This window comes from Brassica napus, chromosome C3 (genome assembly GCF_020379485.1).
Source record: "Brassica napus cultivar Da-Ae chromosome C3, Da-Ae, whole genome shotgun sequence".
Taxonomy (NCBI): Eukaryota; Viridiplantae; Streptophyta; class Magnoliopsida; order Brassicales; family Brassicaceae; genus Brassica; species Brassica napus.
Window position 1 is genome coordinate 28,804,612 of NC_063446.1, and position 26,986 is coordinate 28,831,597.

The 26,986-nt window shown below is 33.9% G+C and overlaps 1 protein-coding gene and 1 pseudogene across 1 annotated transcript; both read left to right on the forward strand.

Annotated features, from left to right (window-relative positions):
* The first annotated feature begins 1,070 nt into the window (after positions 1 to 1,070).
* On the forward strand, positions 1,071 to 2,967 carry LOC125584524 (annotated as a pseudogene).
* A 17,934-nt stretch (positions 2,968 to 20,901) lies between these two features.
* On the forward strand, positions 20,902 to 21,759 carry BNAC01G41370D. Its single transcript, XM_013826186.3, has one exon. It carries the CDS (start codon positions 21,118 to 21,120, stop codon positions 21,361 to 21,363), a length of 246 nt encoding a protein of 81 aa, XP_013681640.1. The 5' UTR covers positions 20,902 to 21,117; the 3' UTR covers positions 21,364 to 21,759.
* The last annotated feature ends 5,227 nt before the right edge of the window (positions 21,760 to 26,986 follow it).

Consider the following 26,986-nt stretch of genomic DNA (forward strand, 5'->3'; position numbering starts at 1 on the left):
CATTTACATAATAATCAAAATCGTAATGATTGATTAGTTTTATTTTCTATTTATTGATAATTTTTTTGAAAATTGTAATTTATATGTTTAAAAATATAAATATATTTTTTTAAATTACATTATCTTACTACCTTAATTAAATATAGGATTTTGGGAATAATAATTTGGATCAGTTAAGTTATTTACTGATATATTAAATGTATTTATTTTAAGTTTAATTTTAAATAGGATTTTTAAGGTTAAAACCTCTCAACTACGTTTGTTTTGCGTAAAAACTCTCAAACTAAGTATTTAACGAAACAATCCCAAACTAACTTTATTTGATGAAATAAACTCTAACATGTCGTAATAACCATTACCACCGGTAAATCTTTTGTTTAGGGGTTTTTACATTAAGTAAACATAGTTGAAGGGTTTTACCCTTAAAAAACTTAAAAGCAAAAAAAAAATCAAAATTTTATAATATTATCTAAAAATAAGTAACTTAATTTTTTAAAATTAGCATTAAAATCTTTTTTTTGTAAATATATGAGTTTGATGTATTTTTAACATAAACATTCTATATTTATAAATTAAAAATATAAAAACCCAGCAAATATAATAAAAACTATCTAAAGATTTATTATTACATTTTTATTAGATAAGATAACATTTTTATTATATTTTATTTTTAAAACTTTTTAATCTTTTAGTAATTTTATTACAGGTAAATCTTTAGATAATTTTTGTTATATTTTCTGGGTTCTTAGATTTTTAATTTATACATATATAATGTTGATGTTAAAAACACATCAACTCATATAATTATTTTTTTTAATTCTAATTTTGAAAATTTAAGTTACTAATTTTTAGATAATATTATAAAATTTTGAATTTTTTGATTTTTAATGGTAAAACCCCTCAATTATGTTTACTTAATGTAAAAACGCCTAAACTAAAGATTTACCAGTAGTAATGGTAATTATGATCTGGTAGGGTTTAATTCATTAAATAAAGTTAATTTAGGGTTTTTTTGTTAAATACTTAGTTTGTGGGTTTTTACATAAAATAAACTTAGTTGAGGGGTTTTAACGTTAAAAATCCTTTTAAATATATTAAATCAGATTATGTTTAATATCATTTTGTTCGTTTTATCCTTTTAATTTCTAAAAATGTATTTATACATTTTTTTATAAAAAAAAATCTAGATTTCATGAATGTCTTAATAAAAATATAACTAAACTCTTAAGTATAATTTGTATATATGTGTATTTATGAAGGTCTTCATAAATGTGTATAACATTTTTTGAATTTAACTTTTTATTTATAATCTTTTTTACAGTTTAAAAAGATATTGATAATTATGTATAATATCATCACAAAATTAAAAAAAAAAATCATAAATATATATTAAAATTATATTTTAAATGTGTATTTAGTAAGACTTTCGTGAATATATATATATATATATATATATATATATATATATTTATTTATATTTTAAGATAGTTTCATAAGTTAGGCTTTAAGGTTAAAGATAGACGTCCAAATCTCTCTTCTCTGTCTCTCTCTCTTTTTATATAGTTGACCTTAAAACCTAAATTCTCTTTGCTATTCTCTAGCTCTCTTCTTTTCTCTTCGCTATCCTCTCTTCTCTCTTTCTTCTTTGGGAGTTCACGTCAGAAGCACAAAAAATAAAAGATAATGGTGACCCCCAAACTCCCATGGGACTTGGAATCAGAAATACTTTCTAGGGTTCCTCCCACATCTTTAAAACGTTTGCAGTTAAGTTGCAAACGATGGAACCCTTTATTCAAAGATCAGAGATTTATCAACAATCACATGGGCAAAGCAACAACACAGATGGTCTTAAAGAAGGATGAATCGGCTTATTCATTCAGTTTAGATTTCCATGGACTCCACAATAGGTATGATCAGTTTATTACGTTTACAGGAAAACTTCATAGTCTGAAGGATTCAGAAGATGTCAAGATATCTAAAATAATAGACTTGTGGTTTGGAACCCTTGTACTGGTCAAACTAGTTGGATTCTATCTAACGGTTACGCCATGAACCATAAGTATTATCTAGGATACGGTAACAAGAACAAATCATGCGATAGCCTCAAACTCTTGAGGCTTAGCAGAGTTGATACGTTTGAAATGTATGAGTTTAACTCTGATTCATGGAGAGCTTTTCATGACGATGCTGTTAGTGGGTGGAAATTATCATCGCGTGGCGTCTCTTTAACCGGGAAATACTTCCTGGTTATATTCAGATGATGAAGAAGAAGACGATCTGGTTAATTGTATTCTCATATTTGGTTTCACTACAGAGAGATTTGGACGTCTGTCTCTTCCTTTTCATAATGATGATAACGATGCGGGTGTAGTTCTATCAGTTGTCAGAGAAGAGAAACTTGCGTTGCTATTTCAGAGCTTTGCTACTTGTCCATCAGAGATGAAGATATGGGTGACCAACACTAAGGCTGATGAGGCCAAGGAGTTGTCGTGGAGCTTGTTCTTAGTAGTGGATTACACTAAAGTTACAGAAGCCATGACGAAGGTAATTTGTTTCTTGGTGGACGAGGAGAATAAAAGGGTCATGTTTTGTCTTGAAGACAATGAAGACAATGAAGATGAAGAGAGGACCATAATTCACATTGGTGGAGAAGATATACATAAAATAGTCTATAGCGAGTACATCCCAAAGCCAAAGGTGATAAACCTTGACTACAAGAGGCTATTTCATAGTCCACTTCTCGTCAGTTATATTCCAAGTTTGGTCCGAATTCCGTTAAAACAAAGTAATCCTGATGGCAACAGAAAAAGATGATTAGTTGATTATCAATTAGGGTTGTTTCTGTTTAGTTAATAAACATAGCAGCTGGATTTTCTTTGTTTTCGTTTCTTTTTCTATATAGAGTTTTTCTGGAAAAAAATTATTTTTTGGTGATCTTACTCAAATATATTAGTTCTGGTCAAAGTTTTTCATAAATATGTGTAATGTTTTATAAATACCAGAAACAAAGAGACGAACACCAAGGAGTAGAAAAGCTCTGAGATAGTTGGTGAAAATATCATTACATTGGCAGGACTTTAAGTAATCTAACTATTTAACTACCACACAAATAAGATCTTAACGTCCTCAAGTTGCAACATGCAAAATTTCAAGTCGTTTTATTGAGTTCAACTCTGTATACTGGACGGTTTTCTTTCGTCCTCATGTATATGAAGTGTGGAGAGCAAGAAAAGATAACGTAGTTATGTCTTCTTCTTTTTTCCCTTTCACGTATATCATTTGGAGCTTACAAGGAGAGCATTACAAAGAAAAATAAGGAGAGAAAGCTTAGTTTGAAGTTTGTACACATAGGAGAGGCTAACGAAACGAAGACGAGTGGCATCGAGCAAGCAGTACTTATCACGGAAGGAGAGTGTGAGAGTTGAATGAATCCAAACCAAGTCGATACAACAGGCTCTGAGGACACCGCAAGGACATCGACAGAAGGGCGGTCAAGGCTCAACAAACTAAGTTGGTCAGCATTCTTCAGTCACTCAAACATTGTTATATTTCTTACTACACATTTCTTGATTTCATCTGAGATGTTCAAGCCAAATAAATTGAGCATATATATCCAATTAGAACTAAATTAAACCAAAACATAAACCGATCTGAATTTTAACTGAATTTGATTATTCTTTATAATTCAAACCAATACGAAAAAACGGACCGGACCCAAAATTTAGTTTAACAATGAAATGATTCTTGACAAGTTGAACTAATACTGAAAAAAATCTGAAACAAAACTTATAACTCTCTAAATCTAATAACATGCAACGATGATTTATATTTGCTCCATTTACTTGCTTTTCTAGTTAATCTTGAAGAAAATATACTGAAAATTTTGAACCTAAACCGAGTTTTCAACTTCTTTTAAGTAGCTATATATATGATTAGTTGATTACATCATACATGTTACACGTATAGCACCATTAGGCAGTGATTAAATAAAACACTGTACCGCAATAGCTAATTATTAGACCGTTTAAATCAAGGTTCTAAAAATTGGTCTAGCTCGGTTCTTTCCGAAATGATTTTTTTAAAATACGATTTATACCGATTTATACGATCAAATCAGTTTAAACTGTTCTTAATTGGTTAAAATCGCCTTAAATCGATCTAAATTGGTCTTAATATGCTAAATTAAGCAATAATGTTACTATAAATCCAATATTTTGTTTAACTTCTTTAGTTTTGTATATCTAATTTTGATAATTCATTACAATAATTTTATAATTAAACTCAAAAATAAAATATCTCATATAAATGTAAAAAAAAAAATATAATAAATGAATAATTCGTTAACACCTAGGCCTCGTCTAAGCTCCGAATAATCCACCTAGTCGCTAATCCTCTATAGAGCGTCTTGTTACCGCCTAGTGATTTCTTGAACATTGGTTTAAATATACATCAAAACATCAAAGTGACAAAACTTAATTACTAATCAGAAAATTATGAAGATTTTTTAATAAACACATCAAACATATAATTTAAATAGTGGGTGATCTTCTTGAATAAAATCACTACTGGTTGTTGCAGATCAATCATATTCACAAGTAAAAAAGAACAAAAAAAAAAGATGAAGAATATATAGTTTGGTAGTATATAGAATATAGGCCTGATTACTTTACGACATTTGTATATCTATCAATACATTAAATACTATAATCTATTAGACTTATAAACTAATTAAACAATATATTTGAATCCTTCATTCCTCATACATGGAAAGTTTGAGAACTTATTCTCATCTCAAAAGAAGTTCCTTCACTTTTACAGCCATGCATCCATCGGTCGGTCTCCAATGAATTTTCTCTAGACAATAATCTTACTTTAAACCTCGTATAGATCATATATTATATAGAGATACGTATGTATTTACGTGTTAAAGGCATATTGTATACACGAGAGGTTGTCGTTTGTGTAGCACAATTTCCTAGCTACTTCCTATTCTCTCTTTTTCTCTTCCTATAAATATGAATACTTAGAGATGTATACATATATTCAAGTTGAGTGATTGTAGTACACATATATAAGACAAACTGAGATGGGTAGGAACAAGAAATCATCAACGTTTTCGGTAATAAGAGCTTTGCTACCGTGCTGTTCGAACAGTGGAGATGACTGGAGCGAAGAAGGAGTGATCATAAGGTCAAGAATCATGACCAGTGATGAAGATGGTCGACTTTGGATCGCTGAGCCAGGGGTCGATAGAAGAGCTAATTCTTTTATTGCTAGGTTCTACGAGAACCGTGGCTCCGATCCTAATTGCAAAAGTGCTACCCCTTGAATGATTTTATGTGCTTTGCCTTCTTTATTTTGTTTCTTCCATGTTTTCTTTTGATCTCGTGTTAGTTTATAAAAACAATAACATGCTATTCGTAATACCCTGTCTTTGTTAGTACGTGTCTTAATTTTCGTTTGTTTATTTATGTAATAATAATAACTAATGAGATTTATAAGTTATGGTATGTTCCAAAAAAAAGAAGAGATTTATAAGTTATGGCTTCATACTGTTTATTTATATATACAAAAATATATTGGAAAACTTGTTTCTGACTTACGCCTTTTACTTTCTTAAAAACATAATAATAACTAGATTTTTCACCCGCACGGATGTGCGGGTAGATTTTCATTTTATAAATATATGACGTATACCATCGCAAAACTTTAAAATATATTTACGTTTTAGTGTTATATATTGTGTAAATCTATAATGTTATTGGTTATGTTTCTTATTCGATATTATTATTGTATAATGATTTGTTTTATATATTTTACTTTATTATTAATTGTTATTATATATTAATATATTTTCGAGTTTGGTAAAATAAATTCATAGTATGAAATAAAAAAAATTGAGAATCTCCTTTATTTTTTCTAATTTTTACAAACTGAATACAATACATTTTAAAATTTTATTTAGTTATACTATAAACTGATATTTTCTTAGCATAATTTATATTTCTATGTTATTTATTTTAGTATATTGTGGGATTTTATAAGTAAATACTTTATAATAATAATATATTATTAATTATGAAATCAATCGTTGCATTAATTTAAAAATATTTTAAAATTTTATTAAGATTTTGTTAGGTTTTTTCAACATATTTTGTTATAAGTAAAAATAAAATTTAAATTTACAATTTAAATTTATTTATTAATATCTATATAATTTATAAGATATTTTAGAAATGTTATATATTAAATAGACCTAGTATGAATTTTTATGGTATTTATTTTAATAAAGAAGATATAGAATATAATTATAAAATTTGAAAAATAGCATACACTTTTATTTTATTTTTTTATAATAAAATTTTATTTAAATTAATGTATAATAGTATATATTATTAATTACGAAATTAATCAATGGTATTAATTTAAATAAAATATTTTAGATTTTTAGAAAGATTTTGTTAGATTTTTTTTCAACATTTTGTTATAACTAAAAATAAAATTTAAATTTACAATTAAAATTGATTTATTATTAATATCTTTTTATATTGAATAGATTAATATAAATAATTAAATAAATGTAATTAATGAAATGGACCTAATAAGGCTAGTATGACTTTTTTATTGTAGATAAAAATGGTACTTTTCTTTTAATAGAGAAGATTTTATCAAATTTAGTCAAGAAGTTTAATTAGTATTATCATTATTTATGTGATACTTTCTTGTTAACGTCAGTATATTATATGAATATTGCATATACCTCACACTGTAACACATCTCCTTCACAATGATAACTCTTCGACTCGTTCACTCGAGTAATGCATATCTAATTTCTTTACTGGATCAGTTATAATTTCCATTTGGAGTTAATAAACCATGCAAAAAATGAGTTTCAACTCAAACTCAGTTAAAAATTAATGAACAGATTGACTCGTATCATTTATACATATTAGTATTGGTCTCTAAACTTCAATGTAGGATTTCTAAAGGTTTCGTGTTTGTTAGTGATGCAAAACTCTTCCATTTGGTAAAGGAGAAAACAACGACATTTTTATGGAAAAAGGCTATAGATCTCATAGAAGTAAAAGTTATGCTCGATTTGTCAATTCATTATAATTTCGAGTGACACGAGTGATGTATTGAGATTTTGCATGGTTTTAAGCATAATTTCTACATTCATTTAAATAATTTAAAATGCATTTAGAGTCTAATTAGGTATATAGCATATGCATGTGTGGTATTTTAGGTAAGGAAAATCTCAAGTTGAAGTACGGAGAGTGTGATGGGCAAGCAACCGCGGACGAGTTCCGCGGACCGACCCTGTCCGCGGATTATGGGCAGTGAGGTCGAGTCTGAAATGGAAGATCTGCAGACACCGACCGCGGACAAAGGCAGTCCGTGGGATCCGGGCAGTGAGGTTGGATCAATTTGTGCTTGGCCGCGATCGATGCCAAGACCATCTCACCCATTTGTCTTTTGGGTCAAATCCGGGTTTGTCGGATCGATCCGGTTCGAGTTTTAAGCTATTATAAATACATTTTAGACCTAATTTTATGACTTATCTCATTTTTTGTCAAGACTTTGTCTAAACTTGTAAAAGCTTGAATCTTTTGATAATCTAAGGAAGTACTTCATCTTATATTTGTGTTTCTCTTGCTCATTAACATGATTAGCCTTGATCCATACATGGGTTTAAGGTTTTTCATGGAGATTAGTGAGTAGTGACTTTGTGATTCATGTGTTAGATAGATTAGGGTAATTAAGTAGATATTTAAGATGTTTCTTGCTTGATTAGCATTGTTCTATGCTTGCTAAGTGCTCTTAATGCTAGATTAGACTTGATCATTCTCATCTAGATCTTAAGCTATTTTACGTCCGAAAGTTGTTTGTTAAAATGTTTGAATGAACTTAGTATTGTCATTTACATATTTGGCCAACGGCAGTTGATGTCTGAGATGTTTAAGTGGTTAGTACACTTGTGATTTATGCATGCTTGAATGTGTTAACCAACGGGAGTTGACGTTTGACGCATCCCGCGGCCCGGCTTGACCCGCGCCCATCGCTCGCGTCCTTGGTCATCCACTACAAGAAAACAGCGACATACCGAGGGAAAAAATCGTGGGTATGTCGTCGGAATAACGTTATTCCGACGACATACCGACGAAACAAGTCCTCAGAAATTCATTTTTCTTCGGAAATCCCTCGGAAATTTCCAACGGAATTCCGAGGAAACGAATTTCCGAGGAAACTCCGAGGACCACCAGTTCGTCGGAAAGCTCCTCGGAATATACCGAGGGAGAACTTCGTCGGGATATTTCGATGGACTTTCCGATGGTCCAATCCTCGGAAGTTCCGACGAAATGTTCCTCAGAATTTTTGAAATTTAAATTCGAAAATATAAAATTAAAATTAAAATTGAAAACATATTAGATAATATTCAAACTTGTACAAATAAAAATAAAACATTCCGAGTTTTTGAAAAAAAAAAAAAACTACGGGTCTTGCACGTTCGGGAACACCTCGTTCGGGTACATCATTTGCATCATCTCCATCATTTGCTGGTTCAGCCTCCTCTGTGCCTCATAGCTCGCCTGTTGAGCCGCCATCTGGGTCTCCAACAAAGATATGCGATCATCCTTGTCCTTCAACTGAGCCGTAAGTACTTCTGGATCAACAAACGGCGGTGGTACAGAAGAAGGAAGAACCGACCGGGTGCGACGACCCAAACCGACCAAATGTCCCTTCTTCTTTGGAACCGACTGAAATAGAAAATAGCCAAATTTAAATCAAGAAATAAATGAATTGAACTTTAAAAAAAAAGAACTTACGGATTCAACGATTTCGTTGATTCGAAACCGGGACAAGTTGGTCGAAGCCGTCAAATCGTCATCCTCGGTTTGAAGCTGAGACACTTCGTCTTGCACCTGAGTTTGGACCAGGGTGACCACTTCCCTCACAAGACCGTCATCAATCTGGCCGGTTTTCTTGTTGGTATACGCACTCTTCATTAGGGCGAGATCATCAACCGGCTCGCCATCATTTTCTTCCGCCTTGAAAAAAACATAAATTAAAGAAACATTAGAAATTAGAAGAAATGCACAAAAAATAAAATTTCAAAACTTAAATAATTGAAGAAAAAACGGTTGAACTTACCATGCGATCCCCCAGAGAGGCAATAGATTGAGCACCCAAGTTATGCTTGAAGACGCCCTTCCCTTTACGGTCGCTCCTGCGGTTGGTGGAGTTGGTGGAGGAAGTTTCTTTCGTCTCTTCCTTATCCCAATGCGCACACAACTCTGTCCAGACCGTGTTGTTTATCGACTTTGGGACTTTTTAATAAAAAAAAAAGAAAATAGTTTAATAAATTAAAAAATAGTTTAATAAATTAAAGAATTGTTTAATAAATTAAAAACAACCTTGTTGATTTCCCACTTCTTTTTTCCACTCGTGGATCTGCTTCCCATAGTTGTCCATAAGTTTATGGACGAAGTGGTGATAGATAAAGAGCGTCTCATCGGAATTCCAGTTGAATTCTTGCTGAAAAAAAAACACAATTAGTAGAAAATTTATATTAAAGATTAAAAATATAAGTAAAAAATTAGAATACTTACCGCAAACTGACGAAACCACAGATGCTGCTTGTCGGTAGGGAAGTCAGTGAAAGTCGGATGTCCCTTGTCGAGGGCCGAGTACATACGGTTGATCCATGCGTTGATCCCGTTCCCGGATCGGTTGAACCTAATAAAAAAAACAAACGCTTAATAATGAATCAAATTTTAATAAAAAAAAAATATGTTTAATTACCATGTTTGACCCCGTCCATGTGGATACGGAGTGAGATAGGGAAGATGGTCACGACCGGGCTGTCGAACCAACTCCGCAACACTCATCACTCCCGGAGGACCCGGAGGAGCAGGAGCGGGTGCAGCAGCGGAAGCGAGAGGAGCAGGAGCGGGTGCAGCAGAGAGATGTATGGTAGGAGCTGTGGGGCGAAGGGGAATCCTGAAAATGGCTGGAATCTCGAGACTCGCTCCCCGTACCACCACGAGCACGACGCTGTCGAGGTCGGGTCTGATCATCATTAGACTTGTAAATTAAAAAAAATATATTTGATAAATATAGAAATATATAATTATTTTTTAAAAAAAAATCCCAAATAATAGTTTTTAATCGCAAAAAAAGTTTTATAGATATTAAAAATGTTTAATAAATATATAAAAATAGTTCTAATAAACAAAAATAATTTTAATAAATAAAAAATAGTTTAATAATTACAAAAAATATTTTTAATAATATTAAAAATATTTAATAAATATAGTAATTTATATTATATATATATTTTTTTTTTAAATCCCAAATAATAGTTTGTAATCACAAAAAAGTTTTATAGATATTAAAAATGTTTTGTAAAATCCAAAAAATCGAATTTATATACAAAAAATGTTTTGTAAAATCCAAAAAATCGAATTTATATACAAAAATCGTTTTGTAAAATACAAAAATCGAATTTATGCACAAAAATCGAATTTATACACAAAAATCGATTTTATAAATACAAAAATAATAAAAAATTTATAAAAAAAATATAAATCAATTCAACAAAACAAATTATTCAACCAAACCACAATTCTAAACCTATTATTCAACCAAATCACAATTCTAAACCTATTATACAACCAAATCAACCTAACAAATAGAACCTAAGAGAGTGGGATAGGGTCCTTATATGATTTGTGTAGGTTTAGAGAGGATTCGCCGGAGATATCGTCGGGAGAGAAGGGGGAGATTGCCGGAGAGGAGGGAGAGGAGCCGGAGAGGAGCCGGAGAGGAAGAAGAGAGAAATGGGGAAGAAGAAGTGTTTCGTCGTTATAAAACCTAGGGTCCGACGGATAGTTTCCGTCGGAATTTCCTTGGTATTTCAATTTCAATTTTCGCGAAATATTTCGCAGCTGGTTTGCCCGGTTAAATGAAAATATTTCGAGGAAATTCCGACGGACACTTAAATATCCGTCGGAATTTCCTCGGATATTTCATTAATTCGAAGAAAAAGAATATCATATGCATGTATTTCTGTTGGTTTATATTGTTCCTCAGAATTTCCTCGGAATATTCCGAGGAAATTCAGAGGAACACATGTTTGGGGTTTCAAAACATCAAATTTTTTTGCCCTATATCATTTCTTATACAAATGCAATGCATACCATTGAGGAATCTTTTTATAGACGATCATAAACTATGAAATAACAAAATTTCAAAACGAATTGTAAGTATTCCCTTTACCGTTCATTAAAGTGTATAAGTGTTTCTCTTATGTTGTGGGGATTTCGTTCATACAATCGGAAAATTGTTTATTATAGGGTAAGGAACAAATTTTTGACTTCATAATCAGTCTAAGACACTTAATAAGGGTTATATAAGTGTTATTCAAACTGCAAAACGTTGTTTTCGGTTTAAAAACCCTAATTCCTCGGAATTTCCTCGGAATATTCCGAGAGAATTCCGAGGAAACCCTTACCTTCCTCGGAATTTCGTCGGAATATTCCGAGGAAATTCCGAGGAAAAAGACTCTATAATCAAATCCCTAAATCGACAAGGTCTATTCCGAGGAAATTCCGAGGAAAACCTATCTTCCCTCGGAATTTCCTCGGTATTTCTATTAAAAAAAAAAGTCGATGCTAGTCTGTTTCCGAGTCATCATCACCAGATGAATCTGAATCTGGATCTTGGTAAAACTCTCCAATCACTGGTTCATCTTCTACGTGAACGAAGGCTTCCTCTCCGAAGTCGGTTAAATCGACTACAAGGCCAACTCCAGCTAAATCTTCTACTGCACTTAAGTTGCCGGATGTGCTTGGTTGTAGTGGGTCTTCCAGCTCAGAACTTCCCTGAACTCGGTCTCTCGGGTTGAGTCTTGTAACAGTAACTCATGGATCATCTCTGTTCCTTACCCGGGGGTACTTGATATAACAAACCTGTAACATTTAAAAAATTATTAGTAAAATTATAAATTAATACACATGATGATGAATCATTCTGAATAATTAACATTTAATTACTTGATCGGCGTGAGAAGCAAGAATGAAAGAATCATAATATTGCAGCTTTCGCCTCGAATTTACTGATGTAACACCAAATGCATCTGTTCTCACACCTCGATCTAGAGTGTTGTCGTGCCAATCACAATAGAAAACAGTACAGCGCAATCCAACCATGCTCAAATACTTGATTTCTAAAATCTCATGTATGTGTCCGTAGTATACATCATCTCCTGATGCAGAACAAACGCCAGCATCATAAGTCGTACTCGAACTTCTCCTCTTCTGAGTTGTGAATGCATATCCTCGAGTACAAAATCTCGGATATGACTTCACAACAAAGTTTGGTCCAACGACCATCTCGCGTATCCAATCGTCAAATGTTTCACCTCTGGCCAAACCAGCAGACACCTATTAATAGCACATATATATGTTATATCAATAAATGTGAATTAGTATTAATATGTGATAAATGATATTTTAATTTGTTTAAAGCAATCACATAAGTAAACATGCATCCAGAAAATTCTCTCTGCTTCATTTCTTCTAGTTCGTCCTCTGTGGCGTATCTATATTCGAACCGCTTTTCTGCCATGAAAATCATGTACATATGATGACAATAATGTAATTAATTAAGATTTAAATTTCAACTTGTTAAAATAAAAATTTGTAAGCTAATTTAGTTACCTCTCATATTGAAGAACATCTTCGCAGTTGGTGAGCAAATATGTTCGTAAATTACTGCGCTCCTGCTCAGTAAGTCGACGGTCCTTTGGTTTTCCGCTAAGTCGTCCAACGTCTGTGAAAATGTCTGAAACAGTAACATGATATGTTGCCCGTTCGCCTCTATCATCATGCCAAGCAGGTCTTCTGTTTTTGGTCTGAACTTCTGCTGCAAAGTAGTACTCGGCAAAGTTTGAAGTTTCTTCATTGATCATCTGTGCGGCTATAGAACCTTCCACCCTACTTAAATTTTTCACCATCTTCTTCAAATGGAACATATACCGCTCATACAGATACATCTATCTATACTGCACAGGACCACCAAGTTCCAATTCTCTTGCCAGGTGAATAACAAGATGCTCCATAACATCAAAAAATGAGGGAGGAAATATCTTCTCAAGGTTGCACTGAATCACGGCTATGTTAGTCTTCAAATTTTCAATACCTTCAAGAGTCACTGATCTCGTGCATAAATCGCGGAAGAAACCACTTATCCCTGCAATTGCTTCATGAACATTTCGTGGTAATAGTTCCTTGAAGGCAAACGGAAGGAGGCGCTGCATCATTACATGGCAATCGTGGCTTTTCAAGCCAGTAAACTTTCCTTCCTTTCTGTCGATACAGTTACGCAAATTAGATGCGTAACCGTCTGGAAATTCCACATCGTTTGAAATCCAATGAAAGAACGCATCTTTTCCCTCTGCATCAAGTCGGTATATGGGAAAATGAGCCCTACTATTCTCATCAACATGAAGTTCTGAACGAGCACATATATCGACTAAATCCAGTCTTGACTTCAAATTATCCTTTGTTTTACCTTGAACATTAAGGATCGTGTTCATGAGATTGTCAAAAAAGTTCTTCTCAATATGCATGACATCTAAATTATGCCTTAGCAGATGATCATCCCAGTATGGCAGATCCCAGAAAATACTTTTTTTGTGCCAGTTATGTAGGTCTCCAACAGCATCTACCGAAAAACGCTCATGTCCACCGACGTCTGGCGTCCTTTCTGCACCAAAATCTCTTAGTTGTGTCTTCAAATCTTTCCCACAAATTTCTGGTGGTGGACTGTCAAACACCCTCTTGTTCTTCGTAAACAAATTCCTACTCCAACGATATGGATGATCAGGTGGTAGGAATCTCCTGTGACAGTCAAACCAACACGTTTTCCTTCCGTGTTTTAGTTGGAAAGCATCAGTGTTATCTTGACAATATGGACATGATAGCATTCCATGCGTTGTCCATCCAGATAACATACCATATGCTGGAAAATCACTTATTGTCCACGTTAGTACTGTCCGCATTTGAAAGTTTTCTTTACACGAAACATCGTATGTTTCAGCACCTTGAGCCCATAGTTGTTGCAACTCATATATTAGTGGCTGAAGAAACACATCAAGTGATCTCTTAGGATGCTCTGGCCCGGGAACGAGAATCGAGAGAAACAAAAACTCTCGTCGCAAGCACAAGTTTGGGGGTAGGTTGTATGGTGTAAGAATGACTGGCCATAGAGAATACTGTCTTCCACTCTTGCCAAACGGGCTGAAACCATCAGTACATGCACCAAGGTAGACATTTCTTCTCTCATACGCAAAGTCGGGATACTTTGATTGGAAATGCTTCCACGCTTTTGCATCTGAAGGATGTCTGATCTCACCATCTGTTGAGTGCTCCGCATGCCATCTCATTGGTTGCGCTGTGCGTTCAGACAGATACAACCTCTGCAACCTTTCTGTCAAAGGCAAATACCACATCCTTTTATATGGCACTGGAACTCTTCCACTCGTATCTTTATAACGAGGCTTTCCACAAAATTTGCATGTAACCCGCTGTTCATCCGCCCTCCAATAAATCATGCAGTTGTCGATGCATACATCTATTACCTGATACGATAAACCAAGACTAGCTACGAGTTTCTGAACCTCGTAGTATGAACCATGAGCTACATTATCCTCGGGTAGAATACCTTTTACAAAATCAGCAATAGCATCCACACAGTCTTCAGTCAATTATAATCTGTTTTAATGCCCATCAATCTTGTAGTAGATGATAAAGCTGAATGATCATCTCTGCAATGGTTGCTTTCCAGCATCCAACATATCATAAAATCTCCTAGCTTGTGCATTGGGTAAATCTTCCCCTCTAAAATGATCATTTACCATCTGCTCAGTACCTACACCATAATCTACATCCGTTCTAATTGGTTCTTCTAATCTAACCGCTGGTTGAGGTTCGCTAGTACTACCATGTTCATAATCAGTTTCCCCATGATGATACCAAATTTTGTAACTTCGTGTAAACCCACTCAAATATAGATGAGTCCAAACATCCCACTCTTTAATAACCTTTCTATTTTTACAATTAGAGCAAGGACATCTTAACATACCTGTTTTTGCTTCCGGTTATCGGTGAACTAACCCCATGAATTCGGTTATACCTCGTTGGTATTCTTCCGTAAGCAATCTTGTGTTCGGATCCAAATGAGGTCGATCGATCCAAGAACGAAAATAATTTGAAGAAGACATGTTTTTTATGAATCAAATTCGTGTGTAAAGAGAGTAAGAGGAAGAATGAAGATATGGAGTGAATGAAGAGGAAGAGGGGTGCTTATATTTATAGTTGAAATCCTGCCGACATACCGAGGAAATTCCGACGGAATACCGACGGCAACGGCTCTTTCCTCGGAATTTCCTCGGAATTTTTAAAATCCCCCAACGGCTCTCTAACGGCTATAATATATCCTCGGAATTCATCGGTTTTTCCGAGGAATACATTTTTCCTCGGTATTCCTTAAGAATATTCCGCCGGATTGATATTTTCTCGGAATTCCGTCGGTATATTCCGAGGAAATTCCGAAAAAAACCAAATTTTGTGTTTCCTCGGAATATCCTCGGAAATTCTTCGGGATATTCCGAGGATTTCATTTTCCGTCAGAATGTCCGTCAAAATACCGCTGTTTTCTCGTAGTTTTTTTTGTAGTGATCGCCCATACCCGCGGACAGCTTCAACCCGCGTTGCACGGCCGCGGCGTCTCCTCCGAACCACTCAACTCTCTGCCTCGATTCCACGGCCTCCCTCCATCCGTGGCGTTCATCCGCCGTGTCTCCTCGAGCTCACTGCCTTGTTTCCGCGGAGAGCTCCAATCCGCAGCAGTGGTCCGCGTTCGTTGCTCAATCTGTGTTTTTCCTTTGCTCTATCTCGAGCTCTCTACCACCATTCTATCGTCTCAGCCACGACGAAGCTCCTCACCGCCTCCGTCTTCATCTCCTCCACGATTCACGCCGTCGTCGTCATCAACAAGTCGCGGATGTGCTCAGAGTCGCCGCCGTGACCTCAGCTCGAGCCGTGACAGCATCTCCTGAAGCTCCGGAGTCGTCGCAGCCATCTCGTAGCGGAGGAACCACGAAGCAAAAATGGTGGATTTTGGACTTTTTGCAAGTCTGGTCCTTCATCCTTTGGATGTTTACCCTTTGACCCCAAAACTATTGAAATTGCAGAAAGGTCCACCCAAATCAGCCCCAAAGCTTCCAATTGTGCAGACCAGACCCTTAGTATTTGCAGAATGGTCCCTGACCTCTTGAGTGTCCTCAGATCGGCTCCAAACTTTGTAAATTACAATAACAACCTCATGATTTCACCCCAAAACTTCCAAATGTGCATTCCAACTCCTATGATATGCAAATGAGTATGCAAATGCAATTTAACACCTAGATGCAACCTAAAATGATCATAATAAACATAAATATGAATTTAAAACTCATTAAAATCAAGAGACATCAATGAACCAGCAGCCCACATGCTAAATAACCCAAATTTGAAATGAGAATAAATCCATACATCCATCTCTATAGAAGTTGTAAAACCCGAGCTTTTTTTTTCAGATTAAAATTTAGAAATTTTCTCGATTAAAAACAAATTTTGAGAGATCTTAAGTTTTTCCGACTTCTTCTAAATGAAACTTGGTTTTTGGTCTCCTCTTGTATATAACTTTATTTAGTGTGAAATTATTTTACAAGTCTCTCCCTCATGAACTGAAAATATAACGACTTGCTCTATTTGTAAAGATTTTTTTTGGTAAATCTTAACTCGTAAATTTATTATTTATTTGTCGGCGTAACAAGTACAATGGACCTAAATTCTTCAAGTACAGTAAGAGTCAATAACAAACATAATATTATATAACTTTCTTTTCGTCAGAAAACGTGAACATACAATTCAGTAGTCAAAAGCTTATATAAAACTTATTCTTAAAAAATGTTATTCTTAACATAACACAAAACGTTACACAATTTGTTTTGTTTCAAAACGTTACACAAATATATTTAAAATTAAATTGAAAGTGTGAAAGAGAGAAAAAGAGCAAGTCAGAGTTTGAGAGGCACCGGAGATTTACGGACCGACCAAACCGCCACTCTGTATTCATAAGTCAACATACAAACAAACAATTAGAACGTTACTTTTGCATATGACCGACCTAACATTTTGAGAAAAGATAGTAAATCCATACCGTCAAAATTAGAACGATCAGTCCGCTGCATAAGATATGCTCAATTTGGTTTGTTTGCATTACCATTCAAAGCTTTTGTATATTTTCTTCTTCAAAAAAAAGAAGAAATTATACGATCTAATCATCATGATTCAAATTCTGTAAGTTGCAGCAGTTTGTCTTTTTTCTATGAATTATCATCACAAATTTTTAAATGGGACAAGGAAAAAAAATTGTAAAAGGAAGAATACGCATCTATAAGTTACAACCAATTATCAACCCCTCAAAAAAAGTTATCACCATTTGATTAAATCCACCGTGTCTGGAGGGCCTCCGAATGTGTGATCATAGAACCACGAACCAAATCATGTTCTACAATATTTATATATTTTATTGGTATTATAATATAAATTTAAAAGTTTGAGAGAAGAGAAAAATAATTACGCACCAATGAACAGAGTCTGTTGGCTGTCATGTGGGATGTTATAAAAAAAATTAAAAGATGTGTTGCAGCTTTTTTATATTTCCGGAAAATATATATTACATATAAGAGGATTTTAATTACTTAAAAATTTAAAACAATAGATTCTATTGTAACGAGAAGATGATACATGCACTGCCACTGTTCCTCTCATGCAAAAGATGCTTTTGATGCATTTTATTAATTTTAAAATCAATATCAAAAGAAGAAAAACAAAACATTACTTTAAAGGTACGTTTAATTTTACCACTTGGGTTTACTTTTACTTAAACTAAACATATTTTCGAACAAAAAAAAAAAATGTATTATGTATCGTACATATGAAAAAGGAGTCTTCTAATTTGGTGCGTGCAGGCGTCTGTATTCAACCCTTTTCTAATAAGCTTGTGATCCAATTGAGCATAAATAATTTCACTTTCTTAAATCTTAAACTCGAAGTATATTAAACTAAAATTTTATAATAGTTGAAACAACTATATGCAAATTTAGATTAAGAAACGTGCTATGCTATATACATCTATAATTTCACTTTCTTATAACTTAAACACGAAATATATTAAACTAAAATTTTATAATAGTTGAAACAACTATATACTGTATACATCTAAAATTTGATAACCAAATGAGAACCGTGCTAAACAACCGTAACTAAACTAATCAATTAGTAATACTTTATTGGTAAGAGCTAAATTCGAGGCTGGGTTTGTTTCTTAATGAAAACAAAATTGCTACTATATGGATAATTTGTATTTGGATTTCGACCTATATAGTTTATATAATATTTTAATTGACAGATGATTTTACTATCCCTAACATTAGCCAGAAAGCATTTTAATTTAGGTTAAACAATATGGTATTCGATTCGTTCTATAATTTATAAAGTGCATTTTTTATAGTCTATAGAATATATAAAAAACTCTAACTAAACAACTAAAAAGTAGTCAGTAAAAAGTCAGAGTTTATATTATCAAAAATAAGCTTTAGAAAAATAAGAAGAAAAGTTTGTGGATAAAATTAACATTTGTTATATTAAGTGTATAAATTATACACTATATATGATATATGCGAGTAAGAAAAAATACTACATATATAGGAGTATATGATTATATAAAGAGGTGAAAGAGCAGAAGGTAAGAGATAGAGAAGCAGGAAACATGTGGAAATCACATGGGGTATTGCTGAACAATCTGTGCCCACCTCAATCCTCTAAATCATTGGTTCGCCAAATTTTAATACATTCTTACCGTTTTCTAACCACCAAATTTGATCTACATATTCAACTTGAATAAGCATAACTTAATCACAATTCCATTTGGACGTGGATTAATAAATTTATATAACTGGTACCTACATATTATATTAGTATAGTTTTATTGATCAATATATTCGTAATTATGCGATATTTTCTACAATATAAACAGTTATTGAAGCGCTGCCGTTTTGGGCAGTGATGTAGATAGATATATATGTGCTTCACATAATAGTCAAGTTCTAAAACCCTACATTGTATTCCCCACATATATATATCTCGCTCATGAAATTATTGCTTTGCTAGATGAGCTACTGATGATATCAATTACAAAGAAATTGATGTAATGATAAATGATAAATAAATAAAAAGGGGGATGTGCACATCTAATAGATACTGTTGGAATGAAGTGGATGAGAATGAGAAAATGAAGTAAGTATTTGATGATTTAATTGTCAGTAGTTCTGGCTCATTTCCGGTGAGATGGAAAAGACAAACTCTTGACTTCATCGGCTTTTCATATGTATTGATTTGGTGCGGTTCGGTTTGATCCGTTTTGGTTACATGATATTGCACAACTAGTCCTTCGTGAATGTAAAAGGGAGAGCCAGAGATCATGTGTGTGGTAAAACAAAATAAAAAGGGGAAAATCGCATTTTAAACCCCGAAAGTGTCACATTCTCGCAATTTAAACACTGGACGTTTTTGACTAGCACTTTAAATCTTGAAAGTGACATTTTTATCATAACAAACCTCAAATGAGGTTTACTTGTTTATCAAGTCAACAAGGTGACCTGTACTGTTCATTTTGTGATGACGTGTCGTTTTTTTTTTAATAAAAATAAAATACATAGAAAATTCGAAAATATTCGAAAAATATAAAAATAACATTTCAAAATTAAAAATAAAATATTTTTAAAAAATTAATCCAATTATAAACTAATAAATATATATATATATAATAACTTGAATGGTGATACTAGATTCAGTTTTTTTGATTTTTGATTTTTTTTTTAATTTTTGATTAATACTTAACTTATTAAATTTTTGTGAAATTATAAAATATCTCATAGACCACTTAAAATGTTTTTGACCTTAACTAAAATACTGTAAGTTAGTTTGAAATATAATTAAGAGATAGAGAGGTATGCCTTTAGATTTGTATATGTTAGGTTTTGGTATTAGTGGAGCTTCTTAGATAAGTAACATATATTTTAGTTTCTCTAAAGTTTGATTAGTTATTTATTTAATTTCAAAGTTATTTACTATTTTTAAGAACTTCACTTATAAGTTAATTTTTTTTTAAACAAACTTAAAATTACTAAAATAAATATCATTTTAATAAATAATACCAATAATAGGATTAATTTTAAAAATTTAACAAGTTAAGTATTAATAAATCAATTTTTTTAAAAAAATCAAAAACCAAAAACCAGAATCTAGAATCACCATTCAAGTTATTATATTATATATACTTATTGGTTTATAATTGGATTAATTTTTAAAAATATTTATTTTATTTTTAATTTTGAAATGTTATTTTTATATTTTTTTGAAATTTTTGATTTTTTTGAATTTTTTAGATTTTTTAAGATTTTTTTAGTTTTTTTCGATTTTTTTCGAATTTTCTATGTATTTTATTTTTTATTTAAAAGAAAAAATCGACACGTCATCACAAAATGAACAGTACAGGTCACCAAGTTGATTTGGAGGTTTGTTATGATAAAAATGTCATTTTCAAAGTTTAAAATGTTAGTCAAAAACGTTCAGTGTTTGAAGTGCGAGAATGTGACACTCTTGAGTTTAAAATGCGATTTTCCCGGATAAAAAGCAAGAGAAGAATATATCACGTGGGGTGGCATGTGGGAGGGTAGGGAGAGGCCTAAACGAGGTTAAATGGATAACAAAAAGTAAAAAGTAAAAAAAAACAGTGATGTTTCTTGGAAGCTCTTAATGCGGATCTTGCCTCTCTCTCACCTTTGCTTTAGCATTACTAACCCCTCTTTTGTTTATTAATATTTATATGAGAGAGAGAGGATGTGTATAAATACACCTACAAGTCGTTCTCGAGCTCTACTAATCCGAATCTCCGAGAAAGATTCCTTTGTTTCAAGAACTGAGTAAACAAAAGAAAAAAAAAATGGCATCATGGAAGAAAACAATAGCAACACCATTCAAGAAGGCAGCAACACTCTTCAACCAACCGCAGCAATCGCCAAGAAAGGGTTGCGGCGGTGGAAAAATGGATGCCAAAGCGAGGGAAGAGCACGAGAGGAGGATGGTAAGAGAGCTTCAAGGAGAAGTTATGGCTTGTGGATACGATGATGTTCTCGTCATGTGGTCTATTCTCGACAAATCTAACTCCTCCAATAACCTCACTTCTTAACCCCAAACCAGACACCAAACAAATGGTTTTCTTATCTGCCTTTTGTACATATATATCAAAAGTGGTAGCGATCACCTCCTTCTCCTCCTCTTCTTCCTATAGTTACCCTCTCATGTCTCTTTGTAAGGTCTAGTGAACTTTTTTTCGACGAATTATCGTCGAGAATTTAGATGTTGCTCTTTCCTCTTTTGATAACCCACGTGATTCTGTTACTGTGGGATTTTTTTAAAAGAGGAAAAAATCTTTCTTGAGTTTTACATCATCTGCATGATATGATTAGGATTATATTTGTTTAAGAACTCAAAAACTAGTTCTCCATAATGTAAAAGCCATGTGTATTGACCGAAGTTGCACATGAGTCAAATTATTAATCAGAAGAAATAAAATAATTATATGATTGTGGTGGATTATGAATTATGATATTATTCTACTCATTCTCTTCGAAGTTAATAATAGCTTTTCATTTTCGGTGAAATGTCTCACAATTCACACACACTATCAGCTGAGTTGACGTTTCTAACTTTGGACAGACACAAAGAGTTCAATGATATACGCTCATTGCCCTGCTTTAGTCAACAAAAAACAATTCAGTCTCAAGTAGACCCAAATCTTTTTATAACCAGAAAGAGAAAATAAATTATAAGTTATAACCTAAATTAGAGATGGGCAAAAACCTATCTTCTTTTTGTTAAATCAGTTTTCTTTCAGAGCATTTTTTTAATTGATCATCGAGAGAAGCATATAAGTCGAACTAGAGTAATATTCGTTTCTTCAATTTAAGTTAGTTTATTACTAGCCAAACCTAGTCGAAAAAGAAAACACAAAAAACAACTAATAAAACTTAAATACTTCTTTTTTGCATCTAAGGTATTTATCCCTAATCAAAATAACTACATATTAGTTTTAAAATAAATACAAGTTTCTTTTGTTCGTAAATTTGATATACAGTATATAGTATTTTTTTTTGTAAGCTACTATATAGTATTATGTAATTGTTACTCGAGCCTCTGCCGATTCAAGATGTACCTCACGGATCCTGTTATATGGCACGAGTACAACTCATAAATAATACACAACAAAAAATGATCGATGATCTCCAGCCAATATTACAAAACTTCCAAGAAAAAATAATTTAATTTTCGAAAAAAGAAGAAAATAATTAAGATGACAGCAGCTTGAGCTTAGAGGGGACCCAATCATTGAACAAGCAAATACAAAAAAGGAGAATAGAAGAAAAGTACGACCGTATATCGACAGTGAGTTTAATGGTTGATGATGAGATCATATTAAACTCTCAAGTGGGAGTACTTGATAGTTGATTCTCACAACGTGCCTTGTTCTCTGAGTTTTATTTTTGTTTGTTCAAAGTCCTCCGAGTCTCTTCTAAAATTTTCTATTATTTCACTAAATTAAATTTTGTACTCACTCTCTCTCTCTCTAAAATTCTTAACATGCTCAAAGTTTGGGAAACATCTTAATCAAGAGATGGCCTCACTCAACTCTGCAAACCTAACATGTCCCTTTGAGGTAAACTCAGCTAAGATTCATCATTCCACACTAACTTGTGCTTTGCCTTACCAGGGTTTCTAAACCAAAACTCAAGACTTTTACACACACGAGATTTATACTATCGAATCGGATGCAGTGACTAATGTAGAGGATTAAGTGTTGTTGATATGCCTAATCTGGTATAACCTGATAACATTAGACAACCACTACAAGAAAACACGCCGAATTCCGACGGACGTTCCGACGGACATCAATGTCGTCGGATGTTTGTGACGGATTGCCGACCAATTTCCGACGAAAACCAAAAAATTGAAGTCGTCGGAATTCCGTCGGCCATTTCCGACGGAATTCCGACGAAACATGGCTCGTCGGAATTTTCCGACGATTTTTCGACGACATTCCGATAAAACATGTAACCGTTGTAGTCGTCGGAAATTCGTCGGAATATACCGACGAACTTTCGACGACATTCCGATTAACAGATATAACCGTTACAGTCGTCGGTATTCCGTCGGAATATTCCGACGAATTTCCGACGAACCATGTGACCGTTGCCGACAAATATATATGACCGTTGTATAGCCGTTTGAGATTGAAAAATACCGACGATATTCCGACGGACTGCTTTACATCCGTCGGAATTTCGTCGAAAAGTCGCCGGAGGGTCGTAAGCAATTTCCTATAAATACAACCCCTCCTCATTCAACTCATTCACACTTCATTCTCTCTTCATTCTCTTTAGTCATAACAATTCCGTGAAAATCATGTCTTCAGAAGTTTATTATCGTTCGTGGATGGATAAACCTCATTTGGATCCGAACACCAATTTTCTTACGAAAGAATACGTTCAAGGGATTGGAGAATTCATGAGGCTTGTTCAACAGCAACCGGATGCAAAAAGTGGTATGTTAAGATGTCCCTGCTCTACTTGCAATAATAATAAGGTTATAAAAGAATTTGATGTTTGGACTCATTTGTATATGAAAGGGTTTTCACGTAATTATAAAGTTTGGTACCTTCATGGGGAAACTGGTTATGAATATGGTAGTACTAGCGAACCTCAGCCTGTTAGTGAACTTCAGCCTGATATTAGGTTAGAAGAATCTAGAACGGATATAGATTATGGTGTAGGTACTGAGCAGATGGTACATGATCATTATAGAGGGGAAGAACCAAATCTCGAATCTAGGAGATTTTTTGACATGTTGGATGCAGGAAAACAGGCCTTTGTATCAAAATTGTAGAGATGGTCATTCAGCCTTATCATCTGCAACTAGATTAATGGGTATTAAGACAGACTATAATTTGGCTAAAGAATGTATGGGTGCGATTACTGATTTTGTCAAAGGTATTCTACCTGAGGATAACCTTGCACCGGGTTCATACTACGAGGTTCAGAAACTTGTTGCCGGTCTTCAACTACCGTACGAAGTGATAGATGTATGTATTGACAACTGCATGATCTACTGGAGAGCGGATGAGACACGGAATGTATGCAAATGTTGTGGGAAACCTCGTTATCAGGAGACGAGGGGAAGAGTTCCGATCCCGTTCAAAGAATGTGGTATTTGCCTTTGACGGAAAGATTGAAGAGGTTGTATCAGTGTGAGCGCACAGCAAAAGCAATGAGATGGCATGCATAGCATTCCACAAATGATGAGATTAGACATCCTTCAGATGCGAAGGCTTGGAAACATTTCCAGTCAACATATCCAGAATTTGCGGATGAGAAAAGAAATGTTTATCTTGGATTATCTACTGATGGTTTCAGCCCATTTGGAAAGCATGGAAGACAGTATTCTCTATGGCCAGTTATTGTGACACCGTACAACTTACGGCCGAGCTTGTGCATGCGACGAGAGTTTTTGTTTCTCTCAATTCTCGTCCCCGGGCCAGATCATCTTAAAAGATCACTAGATGTGTTTCTTCAACCACTAATATATGAGTTGCAACAACTATGGGCGCATGGTTTTGAGACATACGATGTTTCGTGCAAAGAAAACTTTCAGATGGCAGTACTTATGTGGACAATAAGTGACTTTCCAGCATATGGTATGTTATCTGGATGGACAACACATGGGAGGCTATCGTGTCCATATTGTCAAGATGACACAGATGCTTTCCAACTAAAGAACGGAAGGAAAACGTGTTGGTTTGACTGTCACAGACGATTTCTACCACCTGATCATCCATACCGCATGAGTAAGACTTCGTTTACAAAGAACAAGCAGGTGTTTGATGGTCCACCTGAGGAAGTTAGTGGGAAAGATTTGTTGAAGCAATTTAGGTATTTTGATGCAGAAAGGACGCCAGATGTAGGTGGACATGAAAACATTCGAGTCAGTGCGGTTGGAGAGCTCCCTAACTGGCACAAAAAGAGTATTTTCTGGGATCTGCCATATTGGGAGAGTCATCTATTGCGGCATAATTTAGATGTCATGCATATTGAGAAGAACTTCTTCGACAATCTGATGAACACAGTCCTTAACATCCAAGGTAAAACGAAGGATAATTTGAAGTCAATGTTGGATTTAGTCGATATCTGTGATCGTTCTGAACTTCACGTTGATGAGAACGGTACGGCCCCTTTTCCCATTTATCGGCTTGATGGTGCTAGAAAAGAAGAGTTCTTTGATTGGATTACAGATAAAGTGAAATTTTCTGACGGATATGCATCAAATTTGGGGAACTGCGTTGATAGAAACGAAGGAAAGTTTACTGGCTTGAAGAGTCATGATTGTCATGTAATTATGCAGCGCCTCCTTTCGTTTGCTTTTTCAGCATTATTGCCACGTAATGTTCATGAAGCAATTGCAGGTATCTTATATTTTTACAATTTAATTTATTTTTATATTTAACAATTATGCTTATAAAAACTTAATACTTATGAAAATTATGTCTTTTATCTATGTAGGGATAAGTGTTTTCTTCTGCGACTTATGCAGCAGAGTAGTGACTCAAGAGGGTATTAATAATTTGAAGACAAACGCACCAGTCAGCATGTGCAACCTTGAGAAGATATTTCCTCCATCATTCTTTGATGTAATGGAACATCTTGCTATTCATCTCGCAAGAGAATTGGAACTTGGTGGTCCTGTGCAGTACAGATGGATGTATATTTTTGAGCGTTATATGCATCATCTGAAGAAGATGGTCAAAAATCAAAGCAGGGTGGAAGGATCTATAGTGGCACAGGTGATCAATGAAGAAACTGCAATCTTTGCTGAAAATTATTTTCCACCAGAAGTGCATACAAAACACCGAAGACCTGCTCGGTATGATGATAGAGGAGAGAGAGCAACATATCATGTTACTATCTCAAGCATGTTCAAGGAAATAGGACGACTTAGTGAAAAATTCACGAAGCCGGAGACTTACGGACACTGAGCACGCTCATTTGCAAACATATTTGCTCACCAACTGTGAAGATGTTCTACAATATGAGAGGTAAAAATATTTATTCATTTTTTGTTAGATTAATATTCAATAAATTTATTTCATATTGATAATATTTTTGTATATAGTGTATATATGGCGGAGTTGCATATGACTCACAGGCATGCAACAGAAGATGAGCTTCGACAACTTAGAGATAACAGATTTGCTGCGTGGCTTCGTAGTTATGTGAGTCATATATCATATTACCCTATGCAAATGAGTAGTTTAAATTTAATATAAACTAATTAACTTTTCAATCATATATGTTTTTAATTTATAGGTGAATGATGGTTTGGCTAGAGGTCTTGTGTTCGATGATTGGATACGCGAATTTGTGCAGGAACCAAACTATGTGGTCAAATCATATCCTAAATTTTGTACGCGAGGATATGCATTCACAAGGAAAGGTCATTCTAAGACAACATATGATGCTGGTGTTTCATCTTCTTCCGGTGACGATGTCTACTACGGCAACATAAAAGAAATATTGGAAATCCAATTTCCTGGAATGGTTGGATTGCGTTGTGTAGTATTCTATTGTGATTGGTATGACACCACCCCAGATAGAGGAGTGAAGATTGATGCGTTTGGTGTTACATCAGTTCATTCGCGGCGGAAACTTCAATATTATGATCCCTTCATTCTTGGTTCGCAAGCTGATCAGGTATGTCAATCT

Bases quoted from the DNA above. Each gene is read 5' to 3' on its own strand.
- BNAC01G41370D (XM_013826186.3), top strand. From the start codon at position 21,118: ATGGCATCATGGAAGAAAACAATAGCAACACCATTCAAGAAGGCAGCA.